Source organism: Salvia splendens, chromosome 8 (genome assembly GCF_004379255.2).
Source record: "Salvia splendens isolate huo1 chromosome 8, SspV2, whole genome shotgun sequence".
Lineage (NCBI taxonomy): Eukaryota > Viridiplantae > Streptophyta > Magnoliopsida > Lamiales > Lamiaceae > Salvia > Salvia splendens.
In genome coordinates, this window is record NC_056039.1 from 31,146,801 (window position 1) to 31,164,663 (window position 17,863).

The window sequence follows — 17,863 nt, forward strand, 5'->3', positions numbered from 1 at the left end:
TATAAAATGATAATCTAAGCGGATAAAATGACAGTAAGCTTATAAAAATGATAGTTTAGCTGGAGAAATTGCATATAAGCTGATAAAATGATACTTTAACGTGACAAAATGACATAAAACTGATAAAATGATAGTTTTGCGGTATAGAATGATACTTTAAGATGATAGAATGATACTTTCAGCCGATAGAATGATATTTTTTGTGTATAAAATGACAGTTTTGTTTAATAAAATGATACTTTTACCTTATAAAATGATAATCTAAGCGGATAAAATGACAGTAAGCTTATAAAAATGATAGTTTAGCTGGAGAAATTGCATATAAGCTGATAAAATGATACTTTAATGTGACAAATGACATAAAACTGATAAAATGATACTTTTGCCCTATAGAATGATACTTTCAGCCTATAGAATGATACTTTGAGCCGATAGAATGATACTTTAACGTGACAAAATGACATAAAACTGATAAAATGATACTTTAACGTGACAAAATGACATAAAACTGATAAAATGATACTTTTGCCCGATAGAATGATACTTTCAGCTGATAGAATGATACTTTGAGCCGATAGAATGATACTTTCAGCCGATAGAATGATAGGTATTTTTGGTGTATAAAATGACATTTTTTTTAATAAAATGATACTTTTACCTTATAAAATGATAATCTAAGCGGATAAAATTACAGTAAGCTTATAAAAATGATAGTTTAGCTGGAGAAATTGCATATAAGCTGATAAAATGATACTTTAACGTGACAAAATGACATAAAACTGATAAAATGATAGTTTTGCGGTATAGAATGATACTTTAAGACGATAGAATGATACTTTCAGCCGATAGAATGATAGGTATTTTTTGTGTATAAAATGGCATTTTTGTTTAATAAAATGATACTTTTACCTTATAAAATGATAATCTAAGCGGATAAAATGACAGTAAGCTTATAAAAATGATAGTTTAGCTGGAGAAATTGCATATAAGATGATAAAATGATACTTTAACATGTCAAAATGACATAAAACTGATAAAATGATAGTTTTGCCCTATAGAATGATATTTTCAGCCTATAGAATTATAGGTATTTTTGGTGTATAAAATGACATTTTTTTTAATAAAATGATACTTTTACCTTATAAAATGATAATCTAAGGGAATATATAAGAAATGATATGTTACATATGTCTTGATAATGAAGATGTTCTTAGATAATGCCTGCATCTAAGGGAATTTAGAGTGTAGGATGCCTTAAAAAAGATGGAGGAAGTTAACATAAGGAAATGCAATAGTCTTGATAATGAAGATGTTCTTAGATAATGCCTGCATCTAATTACAGAAAATGGGATAGATGAACACCTAAATCTATCCTCTATGCAGTTACAGAGTCAAAAAAAGTTTGCAGATTATACACAAGGAAACATCAAAAGTAAACATACTAGTCCATTAACACACGCTAAACATACTTAAACATAGCAGCAAAAACTACAACTACTCAGAACCGATCACCCGCAGCGACGACTCTCCTCGATCAGCTTCAGAACGTATCCAAGACGCGCAGACGCTGGCATCCCAATGAAAACTTCAAGTCGTTGGGGTTTGTCACCCAAGATGTTGCATAAATCATAAGCTGGTCGCGCCTAAATTTTGGCATTCCTGCGAAACATGTTTTTAACCCAAATGAAGGGGCAATTTTGGCAGAACATGATTCTTGGTCAATATAGTATTCAATTAATTATTTTTTCAATGATAAAACTGCATCTATTTATTAAACACTGAACGCATGGGAGTGGTGTTAATTAAGTGGGCCCTACTCCTTCAATTCTAACTCAGTTTTATATCTCACTTTCTCATATCAGGGTAACTAAACACGCCTTAAAGTTGAGTAGCATTACATTTGGTGGGTCACTTTTCTAAAATGTTTGTTTGGCTGAAAGAGAAGAGACTTAAAATGCCATGAATTTCGGCTTCCCTCTCCACCCAAAGCTGGAGAGAGAGAGAGAGAGAGAGATAGAATAGCAGGGAGCTCGAATATCAAAGCTGTTTTGTCCTTCCACTGGCAATAGAGACGTTGATATTTTAATTGTAATTTAATAGAAATGAACCTAATTAATTACTAGCTAGGATTACGTGAATACAATCTTTTCATCTTTTAGCCATGACAAAGTATATTCCATATTTCTGCAAACATTCACCATCTTTTCATCGCACTATATAATATTCACTCATCAAAATTATTCTTAAAAAAAAAGAGAAGTTAGTCGCTTTCCGGTTGCTAAATAAATAGAGTTCACCAAATAAAAAAATAGTAGTCAGAAATCCAGAGTCCAACGGTAACATCTTGTTTTGGCAGTTCCTCGAGGGGCATTATCGGAATTCACTCTCCAAAAATAAGGAAAATACCAAACAAACAAAGCTCAAGAAAAAGTTTTACACTCTCTCTATATCTTTCGGACCGCCCTACATGATCATATAAATATTCAAATACATGATTATGGTCCAATCACATTGACTCCCTGTCTCATTTCCTCTCCTCCTGTGTCAACTTTTTCTGCTTTTCTTTTCCTCTATTCCTCCTTTAACTTTTCCCATTGCTTTCTATCTAATTGACAAACTAAGACTTGCATTAGATCTTGCTGTATTGTTGATTCATCCCTTTTAGAGTGAGTGAAGCTTGAGATAGAGTGAGTGAGTGGTGATGGCTACTCCAAAACCAGAGGAAATAAGTCATCCACCAATGGACCAGCTCCAAGGCTTGGAGTATTGCATCGATTCTAATCCTTCTTGGGGTAGGCTGATATCTCCTCCGCCTTGTTCGTTTTGTGGGAGTTAAACCTCTGATTTTTTCATGTAAAAACAGCGGAAGCAATAGCACTTGGATTCCAGCATTATATTTTGGCGTTGGGAACGGCTGTGATGATTCCAACCTTTCTTGTACCGTTGATGGGCGGAAACGATGTAATCCACTTTCTATTTTATAAACTTAACTAGTCATGAAGAAGTTGACTGAGCTGTGAGGAGGGTTAAGGTATTTATGATTTTGTTTTGTGGTTAGGATGATAAAGTGAGGGTGGTTCAAACATTGCTGTTTGTTGGAGGTGTAAACACTCTGCTTCAGACCATGTTTGGAACGAGGTTACCTACTGTTATAGGAGGGTCATGGGCATTCATGGTCCCTATAATTTCAATCATCCATGATCCATCTTTGCAGAGAATCACAGACCCTCATGCGGTATGCTCTGCTTTTCTGTTGCATGTTGAGTTTGACTCAGTACATAGCCGTGTTTTGTGATGGATTAATTTGAATATTTGCTACTAATTGTAGAGATTTGAGAGTTCAATGAGAGCAATACAAGGTGCATTGATTGTAGCTTCGAGTGTGCAGATAATTTTGGGCTATAGTCAGCTGTGGGCTATATGTTCCAGGTATATATTTTACACTCAGATAAATATGGAACTCTTTTATTTGTGAGTTGAGTTAATTGGAATAAAAATGGTTTCTTGATCAGGTTTTTCAGTCCACTTGGGATGGCTCCAGTTATTTCTTTAGTGGGATTTGGTCTTCTTGATAGAGGCTTTCCAGTGGTATGTGTTTATATGTTTTGACTAGAAATAATGGTGAGTAATTGATGAGCTACTAAGTGGTTATTCAGGTTGGACGATGTGTAGAAATAGGCATTCCAATGCTGATCTTGTTCATTGCCTTCTCTCAGGTAATGTGAACTAACCAATATCAATTTAATTGAAGTAGGTATGATTGGCTATAATGGCTATGTTTTGGTATGTTGAATAGTACTTGAAGCACTTCCAAACAAGAGATATCCCGGTGTTGGAGCGATTCGGTCTTCTGCTATCAGTGATGGTTATATGGGCTTATGCACACCTCCTAACAGCAAGTGGTGCATACAAGCATCATCCCGAGTTAACTCAGATGCATTGCCGCACTGACAAAGCAAACCTCATCTCTTCTGCACCATGGTCAGTTAGTTTGATGGGACGTCATTCCATTCTCTATGAATTGAAAACTCATGTAAAGATTGGTTCTTGAATAGGATCAAAATCCCATATCCACTTCAGTGGGGCGCGCCTACATTCGATGCTGGCCATGCTTTTGGAATGATGGCTGCTGTACTAGTCTCCATGATTGAGGTACATCAGAATTCTACATTTATTTTCAAAGTAATTGATTTGCTCATTGCTCTCAAATGCCTTTCTCTTGTCTTGTAATGTAGTCAACCGGAGCATATAAGGCAGCGTCTCGTTTGGCAAGTGCCACACCACCTCCTGCTCATGTTCTTAGCCGCGGAATCGGCTGGCAGGTCTCTACTTCCTCTCCATCGCTCTCTCTCCCTCTCTTTCTTCTCTGACATTATGGAACTCATTAATGTATGTATAGGGCATTGGGATTCTGTTGGATGGTATGTTCGGGACGGCTACTGGATCCACAGTTTCTGTGTGAGTGTTTCATTCTGTCTCAATGGCTTTTGATTATAGGATTACTTCCTCTGACCTCTCTCTACACGAAAACAGTGAAAATATTGGCCTTCTTGGAAGCACTAGAGTTGGCAGTCGTCGCGTAATCCAAATTTCGGCTGGTTTCATGATCTTCTTCGCTATTCTAGGTAAGCATTATCATATCATCAAAATCTCAGAACCCCCCAAGAAAGAGATTGATTAGAGTCTTTTAGTGACATGTTTGAATATGTGCAGGCAAGTTTGGAGCATTATTTGCATCAATACCTTTCACTATATTTGCAGCTATATATTGCGTTATGTTCGGCCTTGTTGGTGAGCGTTCTTTCCATCTTCTTCTTCCTCTTCGTCTTGTTCCATGTAAAAGGTGATTAAATGGTTGATTGATGATGGTGCAGCTTCAGTGGGGCTGTCGTTCCTTCAGTTCACAGACATGAACTCGATGAGGAACCTTTTCATAGTTGGGGTGTCGCTCTTCCTCGGACTGTCCATTCCTGAGTACTTCAGAGAATACACGAGTGCCGCTCTTCATAGCCCTGCTCATACCAAGGCTGGATGGGTCAGTTTCACTTTGTTTTTCTTTGTTTCTTCTCAAGGAATTGCATCATAACTTATTACTTAATGCAGTTCAATGATCTGCTCAACACCATATTCTTGTCGTCCCCTACTGTGGCCTTCCTCGTCTCTGTGTTCCTCGACAACACACTGGACTACAAGGACAGCGCCAAGGAGCGCGGGATGCCTTGGTGGGCCAAGTTCAGAACCTTCAAAGGAGACTCTCGCAACGAGGAGTTCTACACTCTACCTTTCAACCTCAACAGATTCTTCCCTCCATCATGATCCCCTATCAGTGTTTTGATTGATCACCACTCTCCCCTTGTCTATTATTTTTTCATTTGTTCCAACCATCTCTTTTGGCTTGGGTTATTCCATCTTATTTAATCAAAATAACACTAAATTCTATCACATTCCTCTCCTTGTCATGTGTGTTTTGGAGCAATCAATCAAGCACAAAATTTAACTCTAATATCACTCAAAAAATGCAAGCAGATACTACTTGGAAGGATTTGCTGCCTCATCCGTTCTGCTGCGATCGAGCTGTGTCCAACAAACTCGTTGATGCTTCATGTTTTGTTATGAACTTTAAGGCGTGGAAGTTGCATTTTCATCTGAGTTTCTGCACATATCAGAAGAAAATGGTTACCTATAGATCACAAGGCAGTGATTCCTTTTTTTTTAATGGGCAAATGAATTAAAATTTAAAGGCATGTTTTATGTGAACGAGTCTCAGTCACTTCAAAACTCAAAAAGGAACCTCGAAGAAGCTAGCTAAGAGGGCCTTTCTCACCTTAGATCAACTCGACTCTACTCTTCACTGCAGCCATTGATCGACAAGAGAGTGAGATATTGTTTGTTTCAGTGAAAGGTGAAAAAGCTGGGTTTGGAATTTGAGAAAGTTACTCTAATCCAACATCGAAAACGACTGAATAGTGATATGAAGGAAGAGGACTATAAAATAAGAAGGGCCTTGCTTTTAAAACTCATACCTTTCTCGGCCTTTTGGCTAAGATCAAGTGTAGTATCTGTTCTTATCAGTTTAATATCTGATATGTGGGTCATTAGTTCACATGATATTAAATTTATTTTTTAAGTGGGAAGGCTCGTCAAAGTAGCTTGCTACTTGGGCCTTCAAGTGTCGTCCATGCGTTGCACTACTGCTTGGGCCTGGCACACCCCATCAATTTTAGTTAAATTTTATGACTGTGTTTGGAATTCTGGATAAAAGAACTTTGAGACTCTTTCAATCAAGCAAAGTTAGCTAAAATTCAGCATATATTCCATTCTCATCTATTTAGACTGATCTTTCATAGTAAACGCCCTTAACGTCTCCATTATGCAAACTATTCTTCTTGCTTTTCCAAGATAACAAAATTTACCATGTTTGACCAAAACTTTCCTTTAGTAGTTGGAATATATAGCTAAACTGATGACATTAAATTAAGGACAGATTAAAGAAAGCCATCAATCAGTCATCAAATTAAGGACAGATTAAAGAAAGCCATCAATCATTTGTTGAGAAATTTCAATGATTTGAGATACAAAGTTACAACTCACATAGATAATAAGCCCAAAATCATTTGTAATAACTAATGTCAACCAGCTCTTGCTTGCTCTGGGTTCGGAACCAACAGAAATACAATTGTCTATAGCCAATTAGAGAGAGAGAGAGAGAGAGAGAGAGAGAGAGAGAGAGAGAGAGAAGTCAACTTCCAACCCAAGGCGGAGAAGAAGTCATTTCGAGAGCGACAGGCTGGGCAAATCCTCTGTTTTTTCATATACCACTTGTTTATCAATACAATAGTGGAACTCCACCACCACCCCCTCACTCTTCTCCTTCCCATTACCCAATAAAAGTATGCCATGTAAACTGATGATTTGATTCTGTAAGAGAAGGCTAATGGATCAAGAGCTGAAGGATAGCAACAAAGACTCATGTGACAGTTCAAGAAAGTTGGAAGTTGTGATTGCAATAGGAGGCAGTGACTTGGAAGGTCGAAACAAGTCATCGGTGGTGGATGTGGAGCGGGGGGAGGCATGCTCGTCTGGCTCGGTGGATGAGAGGGTTTGTAGAGTATGCCATTTGAGTGCAAAGGAGATTGGGAAGAGCGGGGCTGAGTTGATCGAGCTTGGCTGTGGATGTAAAGGCGAGCTTGGATTTGCTCACTTGCAATGCGCCAAGGCTTGGTTTAGCGTTAAAGGGAAGAGGTAATTCTGTCTTTTACCTTATCTGTTTACTTAGTTTGATTGTTAGTTATCAGATATTGCTGGTTTGGTTTATGCAAAATTTATGGGGTTGTAGATTGTGTGAAATATGTGGAGAGGCTGCAAGGAATATAAGTGGTGTTGACGACAGCGGTTTCATGGAGGAGTGGAGCGAGGGGAGACGAGGAGGCGATGGGGGCGACAGCAGCGCATCGTATGGAGGCAGACGATGTTTGCAGGGGCAGCCACTTTGTAATATCTTGATGGCTTGTCTAGTTTTAGCATTCATTCTCCCTTGGTTTTTTCCTGGGAATTTGTTCTGATTTAATCTGCATTGAATTGCCTGTTCATGTATAGTAATCAAACAGCCAGCAGCTTCAATTTGATTCTTGATATTGTGTTCAATTCTATCAAGAATCTTTACAGATCAGCAATGGCAATATCAAATACTATATCAGGTTGTTGAAACCAGGTATGTGTATAATTTTTTTTAAAAATATAACCAAAGGAATAATTTAACATCTTATAAGTCCTATAAAAATACATAGATCTATATTTTAAAAATTATAACTTTATAAGCACACACCAAATAATTGACGTGTGAGCCAATAACAACTATAATGGGAAGATGAGTAAAGCAAAAATTAAATATACTACGGGGCCGTTTGGTAGCTATGTTACGGCTAGATAAGGGGATTAATCCGGGTTTATTTGTGCATTTGGTAGCTATGTTAGTAAACTTAATAGCCCGTGTTTTGTATCCGGCCCGCACAAAGCCCATTGAAAAATCTATGTTTCAATGATATATGTAACCAACCATTTTGCCATGTTACATATCAAGAATACCTAGTTAATTTTACAAAATACATTTTTACCCATAATTTAAAATTTTCTAAACCTAATCCAAAATAAACGCCTCACTACACAAAAAATAATCCCCACTTCAAAAAAATTGGGACAAGAAGTTCTTCCACAATACTCTCATTCTGCCTCCCTCCATTTCTTCCGGCAACTCAAACATCCGGTGAATCCATTTCTTCCGGCGACTCTATTTCTGAATCAAGGTTAGGACTTTTGCAAGTATTCTTCAAGATTTACCTGAAATACCTTGAAAAAACCCTCAAATCGCTTGGCCTATTTCAATGCTAATTTGTTGGACTATTTCTCCAATCTCTAATTGTGTGACTATATCATCTCCGGACACATTGCAGCTACTGACATGGTGATTTGCTCATTTGCAGATTTTTGTTAAACCTGGCCTCTTGAGCTTGTTCAAATTTAATACAGATCTTGACATTACGTTGCAAAGGATTGAGTTTGTCCAACTCAGAGAGTGGACAGAGAGAGAGAGAGCACGATCCATAGAGAGAGGGAGACGAGGGAGACGAGGGGGAAGGGAGAGGGAAGGCGGTGACGGTGGTGGCGCCATGGAGAATCGCCAGTGCGTGGAGAGGAGATTGAGGAAGACGGTGGTTTTGGGAATTTGGAGAAGTATAGTAGAGAGAAAATGAGGAAGATGGTGATTTTGGGATATTGGAAATTTGGAGAAGTGTAGTAGACAGAGAGCCGTAGAAGAGAGAGACAACAATTATTCTTTAAGGATAGTTTAGGGATTAATTTAAATTAATGAGGATACTTTTGACAATCATAATTTTATCCTTATTTGTAACTTGTTGTACCAAACACTTAAATATGATAACTCGTAATTATCTTAAGCTATCAAACACCCAATCAAGGTAAATAAACAAGTTGAAACTATGATAAATATCACGAATTGTATCATGTCTAGTCGAAACATGACATGGCTACCAAACGATGCCTACATGTTAAATTAAATGCACGGAATAGTTCAAGCTATCTTCACATGGTTTTAAAATATTCAATTAATAGTGAAATAAACCATATATAAGTCCAATTTTATAATTATAACTCACATTTATGTCTACACGTCGCGTATCCTTAGTAATTCAACCTCAAAAAGCCTTTACACTTTTTGCTTGTATTGCATGGAATATTTGGAAGAGGAGAAATGAATTTTACTTTGAGAAAAAAAATCCTTTCATTGGAAAGAAATTCTTTTGAGGGCCCATAAAAGTTGGATGGAAATATCTGATACTTTTGAACGGGATACAGAAAATAGAGCTGAACACCACATGTTTCAGAGATGAAAACCTCCTTAAACGAGCACTTTTATTATGAATAGTGATATAAATATGCTCCATGATGGTCAAGTTGGTCTAGGTGTGATATTTAGAGATGAAAAGGGGATGGTTATGTTCGCATGCATGCAAGACTGAAGTTAAAGCAGCTGGTTCGACAACGTTGATGGATGGTATTGCTGTTCGTTATGGTTTGAATATGACTCTTTTACAAAATATATCCAATTTATATGTGCAAAGTGATAACTAAAATTTGATGAGAGGATTACATGGGGATGTTGAACTTGATCCTTATAGTGATGTGATAAAGGATGATATCTTGGCAGTTGCGAGAAGAGTTCTCGTCATCAATTTTAATTTCATCCATAGAACTTGTAATCATGTTGCTCACTTGTTATCTAGGTGTTCAAATTTTGTGGGTGTAAATTTTATTCCTAAAAATATTTTGACTATTGTATTAGAAGAAACATCTTAGTATATATGAAATTTTCTCTTTTCTCAAAAAAAAAAAAATTAATTCAACCTCAACCTCAATCTGTTGATTGAAGGGAAAATATTTTATCAATTTTTCGTTCTTCTAGCATAATAGATAGAGTCGTAGAGATGTTATTCTTGTCTAGGATAAATAGATAGAGATGTTATTCTTATCCAGGTAGATTAAGAGGCAAAGTTAGTAAGTTTTGTATGATGAATCTCATCGTCTATATAAAAGATAGGTTTGTGATTTTGTTAGGGCATCCACAGTGGGACGGACGATAGGTCGCCCGATGCCTCGGGCGCGGCATCGTCCGCCACTGTGGGTGCACGGACGATGGACGATGCGTCGTCCGCGCCCTAAGCTTAGTCCGCGGACGAAGCGCAGGAGGATAGGGCATCGTCCGCCCACTATGGGCGACGCGGACGATGCAACGCGTTTTTATTTTTTTTTCTTCGAAATTTGTCTATTTAAACCTCGATTGTCATTCTAATTTTCATACGAACATTTCTCGCATAGTCGAACATGAAGGTAGGAGCATCACCGATTGGACCGATGACGAAGGTGCATCTAGCTCCTCCAGCACGGCGACCCCGTCCCCGCTCAAGGATTACCGACGGGTTTCAATGAGGTTTGACTCAACTTATTTTAACACAAGTGATACCCGCAAGTGTACGGGGCTAGTGTAGCAATTAGTAAGCAAGAGTATCGTATCCCACAGAGACAATTTCGTATCAACTTAACTACCACGAACAAAGATTAACTACTATCTAGACAATCAAGAAGCGTTTGGTTTGTTCTAACAACTAATAAAAGCATATAATAAGCAAATAATAACTAAGAACACGGAGACACGGTGAGAAAAGATAATATGGAGAAAATTGCAGAACTCAAGGATACGATGCACAATTCTAAGCTCTTATCCAATCGATTTGCCTTACCTTTTGGTGTCTCTAGAGTTACTAAGCCGACCACAATTATAGATTAAACCCCCTCCCGAGGTGAAAAACCTGTAGATTAGGTGCTAGGATCGAAGTCCCCTTCTAATCCTAAACTCCTAACTCCCAAAAGCTCGATTAGGTCAATGACCTCACTCAAAACCTCAACTCTCCCGAGTTATATTGTATTAAGGTGTGAATTATTCTTATTTCCGGATTAATTATTTCATCTCCCGATTAATCTAATTAATCCTACACAATCAAGTGGTGATCAAGCAATTGAAAGGAATAAACTCAAGAACAATCAAATAACTACAAGAGCAAGGCAAGAACAAAATCAATTGGATAAAAACTATGAAATTAGTGCATCATCACCAAGAATTCTAAAAGAAAAGTTTAGCTACTCATGTTCATAAAGGAAGCCATGTTCAACACAAAGTAATCCATCAAAAACATAAAATAAAGATACTAAATACTCCTGTAAGATCGATCTATGGAGTGAAGCTTCAATCTTTCGATGTGGACTCTTCAATCTTCAAATCTCTCTCTCCAAAGTGTTCTTGAGGGTATTTGTGTGTGTAGGGGCGGTAGGTGTGGAATAGAATGAACCCTAGGCTTCTTCTCCTCTTATTTTCCTTCAAAAATCGCGTTTTCAGCTTTCAGACGCGTCAGACAATCCGACCCGGCCGGGTTGTATTTTTGAACTGGAAATTAAACCCGGCCGGGTCACCATTTTAGGACAGTTGCTGGATTCTGGCTCAACCCGGCCGGGTTGTATTTTTGCACTGTAAATTAACCCGGCCGGGTTACCTGTGCGCGGCTTTCGTAGATCGGCCATATCTCTCTCATCCGAACTCCGATTAGGGCGTTTGAGATACCCACGCGAAGCTCTTTCGAAGACGAAGAGAATGATATGCAATGGGTGTTGATTGGACTTCAAAATCTCTAGAAGAATTGTCTCAAACCAAGGCTGCTGCATATCCACCTATTTTACACCTTTTTCTACACATTCTTAACAAAAAGGTCAACATACCAACATAATAGAGAAGTAGATATAAACACGCCTAATAATAGACGAAATATGATCACATTCATACAAAACCACCCTCTAAAATCATGTAAAATCCAAGTATGTCAACTCCCCCAAACTTACATAATTGCTAGTCCTCGAGCAATGAAGAAAAAGAATTAAAAGAAGACTTGGATTTAAAGGGGTTTTAGACATCATCATCGTCTCAAAGAATATGGAATAAAGGAGCATATCACAATACAAATTCCATCAAGTTAAGCTGTCGAATGCACTTTTGCTACTAACTCGTATATCACCTTGGATTCGTACTTCACTCGGGATGTATATATGTGTGTATATTCACCTCACTAAAAAGTGTATAACGTATCAAGTAGTCACTCAAATCAAGCAAAAATGCATGGTTTACCATAAGCTTGCTCAATGTCTGACCTCTCCTCTACCTCGTGTGACAATAAATCAAGAGTCCGAAAGGTCTTTTATTTAGGTTATAATGTAGGCTCTTTGGTAAGGTGAGGAAATATTTGGCTAAAGTGACTGAAATTCCCAAAACGTAAAATCCCAAGAAATCACAACAATCAACTTTTAACTTCAACCATTCTCAAAACACTTCTAGATAAAAACTAGACTTTGTCTAATTTCTTCCCAACTTCCAAAGACCTCAAATTATTCTCTATATACAAATTTTTTTTCTTTCTTCTTTTTCCTTTTTTTTTCTTCTTTTTTTTTTCTTTTTCATTCACTTTTTTTTCTAAGTACAAACTCAACCAACCTTTTTCAATTATACTTTCCCAACTCTTCTTTTTCAAATCTCAACAAATTTAGAGTCTAGGATTCCTAATCCACTTGATTAGCTTGACAAAAGAAAAGGCTTAAGGCTCAAACTTGGCTAACAAGGGTGTTATATACTAAGGTTAGTGTTTAGGTAAAAAAGAGGCTAACAACGATGGCCTAACATCTTCCCCTATATTTAAGGTCACTTTGTAGACTCAAGAAGACCAGGAGCAAGTTCTAGAAACACATGCACAATTGATGATAAAACACACATGAAAGAATTGAAGGCTCAAAAATCTCACTTGGGTAAATAGCATGAATCAAGACAAACAAGCAATTCGTTACTTATGCACCCAATTACTCAAACTCTCAAGTCAATGGTCAAGTGATAGCTCAAAATGGATGGTTCTTTTATCATAGAAGACTAGTCTTCACCCCAATTATACCAAATTTTTTTTTTTTTTTAATTCAAGCCCAAAATTTGCAATCAATCACAACCAAACAACACAAAACTTCATGAATTTCTTAAACAAAGCAATTCTATCCTAAAACAAAATAAAAACAACAAAACACAACTAATCAATCTAAAGCAAAAAGATAAGTACCTCGTTAGTGTCCGTATCCACCATATCATCCCCCCAAACTTATTCAAAGCTATGCAAAGAATAAGTTTGAAAAGTTGGTGGAGAAGGGAGACTAACATGGTATGCAAGCAACATAAAACACACCAAAAACAAACTGAAATAAAAGAATTAAAAGATACCTACTAGGGGTTACCTCCCCTACAGTGCCTTTGGTTATCGTCGTTGGCTCGACGTCGTCCATGAGCTGCATCATGTCACGCCATAAATGGTGGCGTTGGATTTTCTGTCAATCTTGGAAGCATATGATATAGCCAATCTCTTCTTCCACCAAGTATTTTTCAGAGCTCCATCAGAAATTTCAGTTTCCACTTTGGATAAATTTTCTGCTTTTGTTTTCTTCACCTTCACTTTAGGATTTGATGTAGTCTCTTCTTTAGAAGTTGATCCACCACATGAACCAAACATCCATTGCGGTAAAGAAAAATCCCCAAATGTGGACTCAATTTCTTGTGCCTTTTGGACCTCTACAACGTGCACAGCTTTGCACTCTTTCTTCATAACAAGTTCTTCTTCCTCACGACTCTTCATAGCATTGTAGATAGATAGGATGTGACGTTTGTTACCCATACGAAGAGTGAGCTCTCCCTTTGCCACATCTATCAATGCTTTTCCCGTTGCAAGGAATGGGCGCCCCAGGATAAGCGGTATATTCACGTCTTCTTCCATATCCAATACTACAAAATCGACGGGAAAAATGAAGTCATGTACCCTCACAAGAACGTCCTCAACAATTCCTTTAGGATAGGTGACTGTTCTATCTGCCATCTGTAGTGTTATTGTTGTCGGCTTGAGAGTGCCGATCTTCATCTTTCTGAAAAATGATAATGGCATCAAATTTATGCTCGCCCCCAGATCACAAAGTGCCTTTGTCTGTCTGTCATTTCCAATAACGCATGAGATGTTGAAACTCCCAGGATCTTTAAGCTTGGCCGGTAGCTTTTTCTGAATTATGGCACTACAATTTTCAGATATGTTCACCGTCTCATAGTCAGTCCACTTCTTCTTCTTGGAGAGCACATCTTTTAGAAACTTTGCATATGTAGGCCTTTGCTGTAACGCCTCTACCAACGGGATGTTGATGTGCACTTTTCTAAATATGTCAAGAAACCTAGAGAAGTGATCATCTAGTTTCTTCTTCTGCACGCGCTGTGGAAATGGGATCTTAACCTCAGCAGGGGGTGCAGGTATCACGATGCTTGCCTTGGGAGGCGGCACCTCTTCCACTGGTTCTTCTTCTTCCACCACCTCTTCTTGAGAGATTTTCTCCTTCTCTGCAGGCAAGGTTGGGCCATCATAGCTCTTTCCACTCCTAAGATTAATGGCTTTGCAATCCTTACAGTCTTTAGGATTGACAATTGTTTGTGACGGAAATTGGCCCGGTTGATGCTGAATACCCACTGCCTGTGAAATCTGGCTCATCTGGTTATCGATGCTCTTCATGTGAATATTAAGGTCATTCACATTAGCTTCAACCTGCACTAGCCGTTTGTTGGAGTCCTTCATGCACTCTCCCGTTTGCTTCATAAAGGCCATTAACACATCTTTCAGCTCATCCTTCCTCGGTTCTATGATTTGGCCATTTGATACCTGGAATCCGGGTTGCAGGGCATTATTTGGGTTCCCGTATGATAAGTTGGGATGCACCTTGTTCCCATAGTGATTGTAATTGCCTCCTCCTTGGTTGGGGTGGTAATTGTTGAAATTTCTGTTGTTGCCACCTTGATGAACGTAGTTTACATCTTCGACTCCTTGTTGCATCTCAGTCCCAAACTGACTTGTTCCCATATACCCAAGCTTGTCAGTTAGAAATTCCAGCTGCTTGGATATTGCATCAATCCTATCATTATCGGAGGTGGATGCCACCCTATATGATTTTCCTCTGTCGTTTCTCCATCCATCATCATTAGAAGCTACCATCTCGATCACTTCAAGTGCTTCAGCTTCCCCCAATTTCAAGAGAGATCTTCCGGCGCTCATGTTCAGTTCACGCATTGCTTCCAGCGTGCCTCCCCTGTAGAAGGTTAAGATCTGTTGTCCCGGAGTTAGCCCGTGATTGGGGCATCTTCTCATCAGCTGCTTGAACCTTTTCCAAGCCTCCATGATATTCTCCTGCGGGTGCATCTTGTATTGAATGACCTCAGCTTGGCGTTTGAGTGCCTCGCTAGGTGGATAATATTTCTCCAAGAACAGCTCCACCATTGCATCCCATGTAGGCACAGAGTTAGGACCCATGCTGTCATACCAGTCCCTTGCCTCATCTTTCAAAGAGAATGGGAATAATCGGAGGCGGACTTGCTCATCTGTGACCCCATTCGCCTTCACTGTGTTGCTGATCTGTATGAACTTGGTGAGGTGCTTGTTGGCATCTTCTGAACCTGTCCCACCAAATGCGTTTGCTTCTGCTCTGTCTATCAACCCCGGTCTCAATTCGAAGCTGTTGGCCGCTATCCCCGCATTGTTGACTGGTGGATTAGCAACCTGTCTGTAGGCAAATTGATTTTGCACGGGCACTGGCCTCACATTCTGTTCATCCAATTGCCTCTGCATGGCAACCAGCTGTAGACGGAGTTGGCGGATGACAGGATCCTCATTGTTGTTCTCCTCCCCGTTATCCATTAGAATTGGAGAATGAGGCTCGTACTGGATAGGTGATGGAGGTGGAGATGGACTGGGTGATGGAGTTCTCTGGATAGGAGAGGGTGGACACCTGTGAGCGGGTGAAGAAACCCGAATCCTTTGGTTTAACCTTCTCTGCGCGTTCCTCCTTCTGTTGGATGCTTCAATCTCGAGATCGATAGGCTCTAGAGGTGGACCTTTAGAACGCGTGTGCATACACCCTGAGCAAGGAAACACATCTATTAGAGAACTCAAAAATAAAAATTAAAAATAAAGCAAGTAAAATCTAGATTAGTAATCTCAATTATTATCACGATATTAAGCTATAATGACACACAATTGTCCCCGGCAACGGCGCCAAAAACTTGACTCAACTTATTTTAACACAAGTGATACCCGCAAGTGTACGGGGCTAGTGTAGCAATTAGTAAGCAAGAGTATCGTATCCCACAGAGACAATTTCGTATCAACTTAACTACCACGAACAAAGATTAACTACTATCTAGACAATCAAGAAGCGTTTGGTTTGTTCTAACAACTAATAAAAGCATATAATAAGCAAATAATAACTAAGAACACGGAGACACGGTGAGAAAAGATAATATGGAGAAAATTGCAGAACTCAAGGATCCGATGCACAATTCTAAGCTCTTATCCAATCGATTTGCCTTACCTTTTGGTGTCTCTAGAGTTACTAAGCCGACCACAATTATAGATTAAACCCCCTCCCGAGGTGAAAAACCTGTAGATTAGGTGCTAGGATCGAAGTCCCCTTCTAATCCTAAACTCCTAACTCCCAAAAGCTCGATTAGGTCAATGACCTCACTCAAAACCTCAACTCTCCCGAGTTATATTGTATTAAGGTGTGAATTATTCTTATTTCCGGATTAATTATTTCATCTCCCGATTAATCTAATTAATCCTACACAATCAAGTGGTGATCAAGCAATTGAAAGGAATAAACTCAAGAACAATCAAATAACTACAAGAGCAAGGCAAGAACAAAATCAATTGGATAAAAACTATGAAATTAGTGCATCATCACCAAGAATTCTAAAAGAAAAGTTTAGCTACTCATGTTCATAAAGGAAGCCATGTTCAACACAAAGTAATCCATCAAAAACATAAAATAAAGATACTAAATACTCCTGTAAGATCGATCTATGGAGTGAAGCTTCAATCTTTCGATGTGGACTCTTCAATCTTCAAATCTCTCTCTCCAAAGTGTTCTTGAGGGTATTTGTGTGTGTAGGGGCGGTAGGTGTGGAATAGAATGAACCCTAGGCTTCTTCTCCTCTTATTTCCCTTCAAAAATCGCGTTTTCAGCTTTCAGACGCGTCAGACAATCCGACCCGGCCGGGTTGTATTTTTGAACTGGAAATTAAACCCGGCCGGGTCACCATTTTAGGACAGTTGCTGGATTCTGGCTCAACCCGGCCGGGTTGTATTTTTGCACTGTAAATTAACCCGGCCGGGTTACCTGTGCGCGGCTTTCGTAGATCGGCCATATCTCTCTCATCCGAACTCCGATTAGGGCGTTTGAGATACCCACGCGAAGCTCTTTCGAAGACGAAGAGAATGATATGCAGTGGGTGTTGATTGGACTTCAAAATCTCTAGAAGAATTGTCTCAAACCAAGGCTGCTGCATATCCACCTATTTTACACCTTTTTCTACACATTCTTAACAAAAAGGTCAACATACCAACATAATAGAGAAGTAGATATAAACACGCCTAATAATAGACGAAATATGATCACATTCATACAAAACCACCCTCTAAAATCATGTAAAATCCAAGTATGTCAAGGTTCTATCTAGACAGGCCTCAATGCGCAACCAACACGACCATGCGCAGCTCATGAACGACATGATTGAAGAAGTGTGGGCCTGTAACCGTCGTCGCTGAGTTTGAGTTTTTTTTTTAATTCGTATTGTAATGTATTAATTTTATAAATGAAATGAAGGTTTTTCCCAATTTTTGTAGTTATT

General features: G+C 38.7%; 1 protein-coding gene and 1 non-coding gene across 2 annotated transcripts; both read left to right on the top strand.

Moving 5' to 3' along the window:
• Window positions 1-2,499: 2,499 nt before the first annotated feature.
• Window positions 2,500-5,444, top strand: LOC121745149 (nucleobase-ascorbate transporter 2). Its single transcript, XM_042138943.1, has 14 exons — window positions 2,500-2,792; window positions 2,864-2,961; window positions 3,059-3,235; window positions 3,329-3,429; window positions 3,513-3,588; window positions 3,657-3,716; window positions 3,797-3,981; window positions 4,056-4,152; window positions 4,236-4,322; window positions 4,400-4,458; window positions 4,534-4,625; window positions 4,714-4,791; window positions 4,875-5,035; window positions 5,104-5,444. The coding sequence occupies exons 1-14, from the start codon at window positions 2,702-2,704 to the stop codon at window positions 5,314-5,316; spliced, it is 1,575 nt and encodes a 524-aa protein (XP_041994877.1). The 5' UTR covers window positions 2,500-2,701; the 3' UTR covers window positions 5,317-5,444.
• A 575-nt stretch (window positions 5,445-6,019) lies between these two features.
• Window positions 6,020-6,215, top strand: LOC121746314. The gene has a single exon (XR_006039014.1). It is a non-coding gene; the product is annotated as a U2 spliceosomal RNA (small nuclear RNA).
• The last annotated feature ends 11,648 nt before the right edge of the window (window positions 6,216-17,863 follow it).

What these genes read in the sequence shown, in the direction of transcription:
- LOC121745149 (XM_042138943.1), top strand. Translation starts at nt 2,702, where the DNA reads ATGGCTACTCCAAAACCAGAGGAAATAAGTCATCCACCAATGGACCAG. An exon ending in GAATCACAGACCCTCATGCG is followed by an intron (nt 3,236 to 3,328) that starts GTATGCTCTGCT and finishes TACTAATTGTAG; the next exon opens with AGATTTGAGAGTTCAATGAG. An exon ending in GATCTTCTTCGCTATTCTAG is followed by an intron (nt 4,626 to 4,713) that starts GTAAGCATTATC and finishes GAATATGTGCAG; the next exon opens with GCAAGTTTGGAGCATTATTT.